General features: G+C 36.7%; 1 protein-coding gene across 1 annotated transcript in view; it reads left to right on the top strand.

Moving 5' to 3' along the window:
- Positions 1 to 12,731, top strand: part of LOC124711771 (protein abnormal spindle) — a 167,895-nt gene that overhangs the window by 49,298 nt on the left and 105,866 nt on the right. Inside the window, exons 4-6 of the mRNA XM_047241986.1 lie at positions 78 to 1,485; positions 1,577 to 1,726; positions 11,024 to 11,119. Coding sequence (XP_047097942.1) covers positions 78 to 1,485; positions 1,577 to 1,726; positions 11,024 to 11,119 — 1,654 coding nt within the window. The remainder of the gene's footprint in view (positions 1 to 77; positions 1,486 to 1,576; positions 1,727 to 11,023; positions 11,120 to 12,731) is intronic.

Below are 12,731 nucleotides of genomic sequence, written 5' to 3'. Positions count from 1 at the left end.
AAATTTGAATCACTGCTTTGCACGTAGAGTTTATTCTGTAAGATGGTTCACTATGAAAGCGCTATTTATCTTTACAGAAGAAGAAGAATGTGTACAAACCATTAAGAGATCATAACCAGTCAACAGTTATATCCAAAAAAGTAAAAAAACCTTGGGTTTCCATTACTCATACAAGATATGAAGATCACGTAAATAGCAGATCTGAACAAAATATGGCATCGAAACAAAATAAATTTAAACCTGCACAAAGCTTCAATTTCAGCTCTACTGAAGTGCCTCAGTTTTCAGGTGTAAGAACACCACGAAGAGATACATATGTACTGAAAAATATGAAAAACAATGAGGGAAAGGAGAATGTACTTTATGAAGATAAATTTAAGTTACCCTCCAGAGTGAAAGTTCCAAAATCTGGAGTTAGACTGGGTTCCACAAACGATTTGTGTCTATCTCCATTACATTCTGTACTAACAGATGATGTGTTTAAGTCAAATACTTCAGTTTCGCCTTCATTTGATATAAAACTTAAGAATTTCTGTTTCACCCCAGATTTTAACCTTAAAAAACCTGTATCTCATGGATTTAATCAAAATTTTGTTCCTCCAGGCAAGAGACAAGACTTCTCAATGTGTAAGAACACGGTGACGACGACGACGACAAAAACAACAACCAGGGAATGGTACAATGGTAATGATTCTACATTTTCCTTTACAAAATCTACAAAGCTGAAAGAATATAGTTTTTCATTTGCCAGTACCCCTAGAAAAAGTGGCTCTTCATGCTCTGAAACATTTGATGATAGTTTAGAAGTCGATCCACCAACAGCTTCAGTACATTTTGATAAAGTTATCACCCAGAGAAAATGTTCTGATGAAGTTAAAACCCCTCCAGGATTTTACCTCACGAAGAGAGATTTAAATACGGATTTTAATGAACAACCGTGGGGTGAAGCTACTTCAGCTGATTTAAATTTCGATTTTGAATCATTCAATGTACAGCCCATGTCGTGGCCCCCTGACTTGAGTTTTCAGAGCACACCACTAAAAAATCCCATATTAAAATTATCACCAATAAAACATGCCAAAATGGATTTTAGTTTTCCATTCGATTCAAAGGAATCTGAAATTGATAAGGGTAAAAGTAAAGACTCTTATGAGCTTGTTGAAGATGAAATGAATACCACCTATCTACTAGAACAGAAAGCAACACTCTCTGTGGTAGATGAAGCAATGGAAGATGAATACAGTGTTGCTGAAAAAACTGCAGAACCTGTTATAAAAAAAGAAATATTTGATGACTTTAACTTCAGTTTCCTAAATCATCAGAAATCAGTTTTGTCGTGTGGAGAGACTGGATTTCAAAATACAAGCAACATATTTACTTCAAAAGTACTGAGTAATTCCCCATCCGAGAAGCCAGAGACTAATGTGCTTGGGTTTGAAGTGCTGGAGGAGACGGATGAAGAAACTTCAAAAACATCGAATAAAGGTGAGTATAAGTACTGCAAACATCATTGCTGACATAACTGAATAGCTGAAAACCTACATTGTTATACATGTGTGGACCATTTTCCTTATAGAGCATAAATATGAAAGAAACAGTGCAGCTGACGAATGTAAGGGACCTCCAAGCAGATCTCAAGCAATTGCTTTACATTTTTCACCACCAAAACCCACCAGTGAAAGCAAGTTGCCAACAAAAATGAGAAGTCCAGTAGGATTTAAATCTGGTGAGTGTTTTCAAACTTATCTAACATAATTCTTTTTACTAATACTTGTGAAAATAGTACACCAAAGAACATAAATCTGACTGAAATGAACTTAATACTACCATTAACTACGTGGATATATTCGAGATTAAGATTAGATATCAGATTATGATTAGTTTTTCCCTGTGTTAGAGTATGATATTGTTCTGCAACTGTAAACTGAATAAAGCAGTAGCTGCTCTAGTTGCTATTTTACGCTTTTGTGGGGTCCAGACTGAAAAACCCTTAAATTGAGGAAAATGTAGAATTAAGACCCCCAAAATACAAATAAAAACATGTGTAATTGTCATCTGTGATTAAAAATTGCAATCCTCACCAACTGTATAAAATCTTTTTTAGGGAAGGAAATGAATGCAATGAGTATACAATAATAGATGGTAATGAATTTCATAAAGTGTGGGTCAAAGGACAGAGATATGATGAATGAAATGAGTTTGGCTATCAAGAAAGCAATGTGTGATGCCTTCAATGACCACTGTAGCAGAATATTGTCAAATGACATTTGACAAAATCCAAAGAAATTCTGGCTATACGTAAAGGCTATTAGTGGCACCAAAGTTAGTGTCCAGTCCCTAATGAATGAGATAGAAACTGAAATTGAGGGTAACGAAGCAAAAGCTGAAATGCTCAATTCCATTACAAATAAAAACTCAGGAGAATTGCCCCAATTTAATCTTCATACCACTTCAGATTTGGAGCCATGCCATATCCAGTGCCTTTTCCAGCTGCGCTGTGTTTCTTGGTGGAGGAGCCAGGCCATGAACAGCCTGATTGAGAAATTCCCACAGATTCTTGATTAGGTTTAAATCTGGGGAGTACTGTAAATTCATCCTGGTGCTCTTTGAACCATGCACATAAACTAGAGATCAGAAGGAAACCCCGTATATTCGCTCTAAACTTGCCACCAATCTCCAAACACTCTGTCTCTGAGCCCATTGACTCGACTTCTGAGATCTGAGTCTGTGTCGGGTACAAATGGACTTCACTCCCTCAGATAGGAGAGGCAGTATATGAGTTCGCACGTATAACTGCAGATGGGTGGTACACAGTAATGATTTCAGCTTTTTAGTCATTTTAAAATGCAAGTTGTAATGCCTCAAAATGTCCAGTCTGCCTAAATGACAAAAGCAAGCATTGGGCATAATTATTTTTCTGTAGCATTATAATGACTGATCAGTTAGCAGTGAATATTCTTACGTTTGTACATCCATTTATGTAGATAACTTTTTCGAAGACTGCTGCAGATTTATTGTAATGTTCAATATCTAATCAGAGACTGTCCAACAATTAACTGACATATACACACTTTCTGGCATTACGGAGCCTGTAATGACAGTACCAGAAAACATGATACTAGGGGAAGTGCAACCCCTGAATAATGGTAATTAATTACAAAAATAAATTACTGAAACAAATCATACGCTACACAACTCACAACTGGCAAGTAAAGTGCACTTTCCATCGCAGGGATATAAAAGTGACATTACTCAGTGCCCAGTTTTTGTTTGACGCAGCACATGTGTTTTCTCTCGGTGGAGGTGAAATAAATAAGAATACAGTCTTTTGTTTGCACCGTACGAAATTAGTATGCTTTTCATTTGAAGCATGGACTATAGTATGAAACTTATTCCTAATATCACTCCTCCTCTCAGGGAACACATTTGCAATTTTGTACTTCCGCATCAATTAATCATTCTCTTATTTCCTCCACAGTCTCATAAAACACAGCTTTGTTAAAGGCCATCTGGTCCTGATAATTGGTCATTTTGCCTTGTCTGCTATTTTACAGCAGCAAGATCATGTAAACATCTTCCGTACTAACAGTAAGTCACTACTAGCCTTCCGCTTCTGCGTGCTTCAGTAAGAGAAAACAAGTGGACAAATATAAAATGACTGCAGTGCCACAGTTCTTGGGCTCGTCATACTCGTGGAATACAGTGGGAATGAAGGAAGCCCATTAGCACTGATGTAATGATGGTACCTTGATTTGTGAAGTATGAAGTATGTAGCCCGCAACATTAGGCTCATACTTACTCTGTTTCTGATGTGTAACATGCATTGTGGACTGTGTCCTCCTGGTAGATGGCATCATGCTGAGAAAAAACAAACTGCACGTAGGGGGTGGACATGACTCCCAAGGATAGATGTGTACCTGGATTGATCCACTGAGCCTTCCAGAATGACAGGGTCACCCATGAGTGCTGTGAAAACATTACCCAGACCATAACACTCCCTGCTACAGTGTGGACCCCTCCAAAGATTGTTGCAGGGTATTTGCTTTCATTTTCTTCAAAGAAGGCAAAAACACCACTTTGGCAGTAGGATATTATTATTATTATTATTAAAAAAACCACATCCAGTTTCTCCATAGTTCAGATGCATCCTCAAGAGATCTAATCAGGGACTAGAAAGGAAGTATTTTACATTTTTTTTTTCCACCGGCTTAGTAAATATTGTTATATCGGATAGGTTAATGCTATACATTCGGCACTTGCATAAATTGTGTCTGCAACATTATTTTATACTGTCCTGAAGCCTCTCCTTGTCCTTGATGTCACTAAAACCCATTAAGAGCATTTGTCAAATTTATCAAAAGGGCATGTCCCTAAAAGAAAATAAAGCAAGTGTTTGGTGTGGAGATAATAAAACAGGCCATGAGAGGTGTGCAAAAATGTATATAAGCATGAATAAAAACAAGACATTTTATCAGCTGGAGGCAATGCAGGCACGGTCATAAGGAACACTGAAGTAGCTAAAGTCCTATGCAAGCAGGCAGAAGGATAACCGCCTTGGCTATGGTATCCAGACACCCAGTAAGATGGCTCTAAAGAAAGTGGGAGTCTTGCAGCAGACGTTGAAGCATAAGAGCGGGAGGTGCTGTACATGAAAATAAATTTAAATTTAAATCAGCAAGTGATAGAAAATGTGGACGATGCATGGGTAGCAGGTTACCTTTTTCAATCTCTTGTGGATGTTTCCCATTGTCTCGTTTTCACAGCACAGGAATTCTATGAGAGCATGTTGCTTCTGACGAATGTCAAGTGTAGCAGCCATCTTGAAGACATGCTCTGACGGTGCCACTCACCGGAACAGATTGAACTAAGTTTGAAAACAAGTGGGAAGGATGTATCTACACACTGTAAAACTTTCACACATGCAGAATGAAAACTGTATTTTTACAAATATAGTGTGCATTTCTTTTGGAGTGACCCACTGTTTCTAGTGGGTCTGACAAGTGTGTTGATGTAATAAAGTCAAATGTAAGTCACTCCTGACTGAATATTCAGTAAGATGTGAATCTCCATGTGCTGCAGAACTTCTAAATATCATGGCATAGAATTAGAGAACAAGGAAATATTCTTATTGGACATCCCATTTTGCATTTTGTATATGATTACACAAAATGTCAACATAGGTCACTCTGTGAGTTTGATGTTTCCAAACAATTACCTAGGCATGTTCAGTAGGCAACATAAATAAGGAGAGCAGTGGGACATGTGACTCTTCTAAATGTCTTACACATTCTCAACTATACATGACTAGACAGTGAACTACTGAGTATGGCACATGGAGTTGCTGAAGGTGAAAGTGTGCTTTGGACGCTCAAACCTGTCAGATGTACTGATTGCTTCTCGAATTCCTCTCAATAAGTAGGATTAAATATCACATAGTGTGATAAGGACCAACCAAGAGTAAGTGAAACTAAAGTAGTAAGTTACTAAGAGAGAAGGAAATTGGTGACTTCGTAACTGGTGGAGAACACCACCAAAGAGTACACTACTATGTTAGTAACTTAAGAAGGAAATAAGGTCAAAATTTACCCTAAAGCTGTAGCAGGAGTAAAGTTAGAGAGTAAGGTGTGTTCTTTGGTTTGTGTGTTTAATATCAAATTCTATGGATTACCTGGACTATGAAGAATATATGGAGGTGGAGCAAGAGGTAGACATTCCAAGAATGAGGGATTTAATTGAAAGGAGACCCATTAGTGATATATAACGTCAGTGACTTCAAAAAACAGTTTGTTTCATAAGGAATCTTTTGAATCTCTGCTTAGTACACTGTAGCTGTTACTACAGCATAATTCGGACAGAAACTTTGCTTAATCTCGTAGGCTGCAACTTATTTGTAGACTATGGATCTTTAGACCTCGTACATACCAAATCGTAGCAGAGGTTCTCATTATCATCAATCATATTTCTGCTGGTATAGCTTTTAACAGTGTGTCGAACAGTTTAATTACCTTACAGCCACTGTATATGTCTATTCCACAGACCAAGAAAATATATCAAGGAACAAAAGGGTGTTCTGTTGAATTGGTGGATTCCTAAAAGTCGTACAGGCCATAAATTGTGTACATATACCCATACTTTGTCTTTCTGGAGCACAAACAGATCTATACAGAAATCCCAAGCATTTCTTTTTTATAAATACAAAAGTCATCTCTGATGCCAATATGAAGATTTGGAACATGGTAGCCATTGGCTGGGTTATGTGCACGGTGCATGCGTATCGGACAATAGCAGAGTTTCTGCGGAAGTTGAAAATGGACAGTATGATGGTTTGTCTGCTGGACATAGTCATATTCTCTCTTCAAACATCTTATGACTCCTGTGTTTCAACCCACACAAGAGCCGAAGGGCACTACAATAGAGCCAGTATCGCTGCTGGAATTCTGCACAACTTTGGACTAGAAGTTGGAGATTCATTTCACACTGATTCTTTGGAGGTGGGTCGCATCAATCATTACACATTTCAGCCAGAAGCAGAAGCTGCGGGCCAACCTGTCAGAAGATTTATTATACAATTATTTTAATTAAAATTGTACCTAATTTGCTAATAACATAACAGGTTAGCGAAAAAACTTTTCCTCCTTAATTGAGTAAATAAGGCACTGGATTGTCACTACTGCAGTGAAATGTGACTGTTTTTTTCATTTTATTTTTTTGGTCCATGAAGCTATACTATAAATATATTTTGATTACTTCTAAGAAAAACAAAATACCTGCTTTTATGATTTTGCTAATTCAAATAAATATTGGTAACTAGAAAAATTAAATGTACTCATGCTGAAATAATAAAGACAAATATTATGTCATATGAAAAACAAGTACATATTAAACATTGGAAAAAATTCAAGAAAAATAAAATGTTTTGTAGATATAAAACTATTCCTATTCGTTTAAGAAACCTAAATTTCTTGAGTTCATTGCCTGAAGAACCAGTATGTGACGTTTGCTTCATTTTGTTTTTGAATTTACAACTTCCATTTTAAGGCTATGCTCAGTTTCCAATGACTTCTCTTGGAATTTCAATTATTTTCCTCCCATATTAAATGCATTTTTAAGAATGAAGATCGTCAGCTTTCTGCAGAAACTCCATTTTCTCCACGACAACCGCATGTTGTCTGCCTTTTTTCATGGGTGCATCTTCTGAAAAGTTCCCACCAGAGATTTAAGCCGAGATTCATGACAATGGGATAAAGTTTTACCCTCAGCAGTTTCATTCCAATCTTCATAGTAGTTATCATCTTCAGTATTGCTTGAAAGGACCACATTATCTTCATATGTGTCATTACTATTAACTTCAGTTATCCCCTTGAAAACTTGCGGGATCATAATGACCATTTGGCATATATAGTCCATCTTTGTTTCGGTTGCTCCACTGCCAGTTTGAAATTGCTCTCAATTACGTTTTAACTTTCATTTGCTTTGCTTTCACTTCCATATCTGTCCAGATTGCTTTATGCTGCTCTTGTGATATTTCTACAAGAGGTTGTGTGTTGTATTCAAAATGTATTTTTTCCCAGGCATCTTTGTTAGCATGTTGACAATATGCTTTTCAGATTAAGAAGTAATTATATACTTCATCATTATTTCAGCAAACTTTTATTTTTCACTTTCTGGCATATTTTCTGATCTTTTCTTAGCACTTTAATTGTCCTTGGCTACCTCCATGTTGCTGTTAGCTCATACATCAAGCTGCGAAAATATTATATGGAGCCATTTAAATTACCATGTGTCACCCACCAATAATGGTTGGTAGTAGATGTAGATGGTGCGGTTTATAATTGAACATTAGATTCATCCTTTAATAGCATGTTTTTGTTTCATAATACACTGATCTTATCATTAATACAAAAGCCTTTAGCTTCCTAGAATTTTAATTATGTGTTGTATGAAATGAAGTGTGGATGGTAAGCAGTTCAGACAAAAAGAGAATATAAGCTTTTGAACTGTAAGGCAATAGAAGATTGCTGAAGATTAAATGGGTAGATCATGCAACTAATGAGGAAGTAGGTAAAGCTAATATCTTTTCTTTTTTTTCTTTTTCTTTTCTGCTATCGGACTTTCGGATCCCAGTATGGGAGCTTCACATAAAGAACACACTCTGTTACAAATTAAACTTGGTCATGTGCCTAAGAATATGTGTTCCTTGTACTTTACAAATATTCAAATGATTCAGTTAAAACAATGGAAGCTGTTGCTTTGAAATAATAAAATATAAGTCAAATTATTTTGTTTTATTGTCCCTTTAGCATTAACAGAGTTGCCTAACGATGCCTTCATTCATTCATTCATTCTCGTTAAGTTCTGCTTGTTTCCGATTCACAGTGAAGTAACCATTGCTACATTGAGTTTCCACACTAATTAAACAGGTGATCACTGATCACAGAAGCCTTTTCATTTTGCACCATACTATCAGTAAGTTGGTCCTGACAATTACTGACTCACAAACACGACATAGTTTGAGCCATAAATTTCTTAATTAATCCCACACACCTTTCTGCAAATAAATAAATAAATAAATAATTTGGAATTACTGAAACACTTTTTTTCTACAGTGCAACTTAAGACTTTCAACTCTGTTATCTTTCTACCAAATTTTTGATACTATTTATCTGCGACCACTCTGTGCTGCAGGTCAATGACGACTCTTCTGCACACATCAAGGCAGCACATGACCACTAGCTCTTGGGCATTGTTGTCAATATATGGCAAGATAATGCTCCCTCAGAGAAAAGGTGCACTTGGCTCTGAAGGTCCCAGATGTCAGTGTTAAGTAAGGAGTATAATATAGGTACATTACAACATCCAAGATAATAGTATTCCTACAAGTACTAAACTGGACTGAGAAAAATGCAATGTATGACACTGCTTGACTAAAATAAGGGATTGCTTGTTAGACACATTTTGGCAGTTTGGTTTTGAGGGGGAAATGTGAGGGTGGCAAGGGAGGGATAAAAATTGTAGAGGAAGTCCGAGGAATGAATACAGTAAGCTGGTTCGAATGGATGTAGGTTGCAGTAGCTGTGCTGAAGTGAGGGAGATTGCACAGGATAGGCTAGCGTGGAAAGGTGCATCGAAACTGTTAGTGGACTGAGGATGACAACAACAACAACAACAAGGAATACATTTTGTGTCAAAGTAGATGTGTCCAAAAATGAATTGTCTCAGACAGCTTACTGCACTTACAGGTCAACTGCAACATTCACAAACAGAATGCTGCTGAACTTTGCTATGGCTGGCTAGAATGGAAGGTCGGGTAGGGTAGGTCGTGTTGTTGGCAACAGGGTCACTAAAGACTGAGCACAAGCTTGAATAGAGATTGAATGGGAATTGAGCTCTAATGTCTTTTTCAAAAAACTCACCTGAGTATTTAACTTATGTGATTTATGAACAATGGATATCATTCCTAGACTGGAAAGGTATTGCACTGTACAGATCATGGCATCAACACAAAAATTGAAATAGTATGTGAATCACTGGTGCCAAATTAAAATTTCAAAATTTCTATGGTTGTTACTTTTGATATTTTGTTTTTTGTCATAATCATTATCACAATCATTATCTGTTCATACCATATGAGTACTTTTATTTAGCTTATGCGTTTGTAAAATGGCATTTGTTTTCGCAAATCCTTGAGCCCTGTATGCCCTCGCCAAAACCCATGCCCACGTACAGCTATTCAGTTATGGAAAAACAATTGCTGTTAGCAAGTTTCTCAGAATGCACAAGTCCAGAGCTAATAGTAGCAGGGTAAAAAATAACACAGGAAATGTGAGAAAAGTGTTACCTGACAGTGGTACATTGTTTAATTATGATGGCTTGTACAGTAATATAAGTACCACATTGCCTTAAATACAAAATTTAACACAAGGCTTTCCTCTTTCAACTGAAGGCCATAACTGAAGGTTATTCAAAAGTTTTCGAAATGTCAGTAGTAACTTTAAAACACACATGCTTGTCAGTTGTTATCTTTGATAGCTTCTCATATATATTAGTTTTTGCATAAACTACAAATAACAATGAGTTCAGCAGAAACGAAATTAAAAGATAAAGAATGCAATAATTCTTCAGTTTGAAATGAAACAAAGGATGATTGTTTATTTATATTCGGCAACAGCATAAAAGTGAAGGTGCTGAGCCTCACTTTTCATTTATGACAAATGCTCTGTGACCATGATCTGAGAATGAGCTCCATTGAAATTCCAAACAAAATTAAAATCTCAGACTTTCTGCCATTGCCTTTGCACTAAAAAAAAAAAAAAAAAAAAAAAAAAAACTAACTTTTAGCTCTGGCTAATCTACATTTATGTAAAAATGTTTATCCCTTCTATGCCCAGCAAGCAATAGTTTTATTGGCCTACAAATAGTTATTTCAGTTCATTCAGAAAAGACTTAAAAGAAAAAGGTAAAAGTGATATGATTCTGAGCTTTGTACATGACCTGAGGATACATATCTGCCTCGTATCAGCAGTAAAGGGGTACTGGGTTAGATTGTGACAGTAGACGATTAAAATGTTAATGATAAGTTATAAGTGTTTGTGATTTATGTGCAAGTCCTAGTGTGGTTATTTTTAGATCTGCATATGCTGCCAGAGAATAGCATAACTTCTGTGTTTTTGGAGGCCAAGCAATTGGCCATTGTCAGTGCATTACTCTCCAGTAGGTAGTTCAGCTTCATTGCCTTGCATTTTGACTATTTGCCGTACATTGGCTCCTCACTTTCTACTTTCTTTGAAAATTCCATTATGGTAATGAATAGCCACAAAACTGAAAATTTTATACAATGGTGAATTCAGCATACTGACCTGAATGATGTAGACAACATTGTTTCTTTAAATGTTGTACACGGTATTTGTCACATTACTATTCTTATTTTGCACAATTTCTGTACAAAAGTACTGAGAAAAGTTTGACTTGACACTCCGTAAAAAGTATAATGAAATTTCTGAACCTAAAATAAATTTGTTTATAGGACCGACATGCAAAAGGATCGCCAATCTCTCTCTCAAGAAGCCTTTCAAATCACCCTTGAAGATGAAGAGGACATATGAGGCATCTCTGAAATCAGGTATGTAATGCTTGCATGATAAGTGTTAAAGATCTGCAGCTTTCACAAAATGCATGTTGTCTGTTATGGGTATTTGTAATTTCGAGAATATTTTAATGAACACGTTTAGTAACATTTTTCAAATTATAGTTATTATATTAATGAAAACAATCAATTATTTGCAAAATTATTTAATTGGATAGATAAAAATCTAGTCACCGAGCATCGGCAGAACACACACATAAAAGATGGTTGTAACTGGCCAGCTTTCGAAGCCAGTGGATTCTTCTTCAGACAGAAGGGTTGAAGGGAGGGAAGAGGGGGTGAAGGAAAAGTACTGGAGAGGTCTAGGAAAAGGGTAGATTTTAGGAAAGTCACCCAGAACTGCGGGTCATGGGAGACTTACCATACAGGATGAGTATTTCCTTTTCCTAACTTTGATGATACAGTTTTCATAATTTTATTCAAATTAAAAACTTCACACGCAGAGACAGCTGGTATAAAATGCAGTGATATGTGAAGATCTCTGGAAAACTTCGGTCTCTTCGGCATTGAGCAAAGAAACCATTTTTAGAAACTCTTATTGCTGGCGTTCCCTCTGTGATAATGCCTACAAGCTTCACAGTAAGTATTTCTCAGATAGGATGAGTTTCTCCATGGGAAAAAGTATGTCTCCACCTGTATGGTTTTTCAAAGAAATTACTTTCAAAATTTATTTTTCGACAGCAAAGTTACTAAAAATCATCCTTACAAACTCTGGCAACTTGAGCATTGCCTGTTGCATTACTGGACTCATGCAGTTGCTCGGGGGGGGGGGGGGGGGGGGGGTCATAAAAGTCGGTTTTCAGTTGAGAAAAAACATCATTAGACATTGTTTCAACTCTTCTTGTGACCGTCCTTGATTAAGTTGAAGGTGTTCGGTGTTAGCCACTATTTCACACTTGTTTTAGAAATTCTGAAGCAGCTCATCAGCAGCTTATTGAAACGCATCTTTTATGAATTTACAATGGAAAATCCAGGATGGAATGTAACATTATTAGAGAAGAAAAGTTGCTACTCACCCTCACCATATAGCGGAGATGCTGAGTCGTGATAGCCACAACAAAAAGATTCATACAGTTATAGCTTTCGGACATTAATGCTTTTGTCAACAAAACACACACACACACACACACACACACACACACACACACAACACAGATGCAGCTCGCACACATGTCTGCAGTCTGAGGCAACTGAAACCAGTTGCCAGAGATGTGTGTGTGAGTTGCGTTTGTGTGCATGTGAATCTTTTTGTTGTGCCTATCACAACTCAGCATCTCCGCTATATGGTGAGTAGCAACTTTCCTTCTCTAATATTGTTTTATGAATTTGCCATCTTCAAAAGATTAGCGCCTTTTCACCGATGCGTGCAAAACACAATAAGAAGGAAGTGTGGCAGCAACAGTTTAGTCTACTGGTTTTGTGAATGGATTTTGCAGAAAACTTAATGGATTTTTAAGTTTCTTGATTTTATTTTTTATTTCCTCAGTTCGTGGTATAAAGAAAACTTGGGATTAACAGTTAGGTGCACAGTTTCGAAATGTGTCTCAACGTTCGTCTTTTTCACAGATGCATAGGCCGTTTCTTTCTG

This window comes from Schistocerca piceifrons, chromosome 8 (assembly GCF_021461385.2).
Source record: "Schistocerca piceifrons isolate TAMUIC-IGC-003096 chromosome 8, iqSchPice1.1, whole genome shotgun sequence".
Classification (NCBI taxonomy): Eukaryota; Metazoa; Arthropoda; class Insecta; order Orthoptera; family Acrididae; genus Schistocerca; species Schistocerca piceifrons.
Note: the sequence above shows the minus strand (reverse complement) of the source record. Positions and strands in the feature narration are given on the sequence as shown.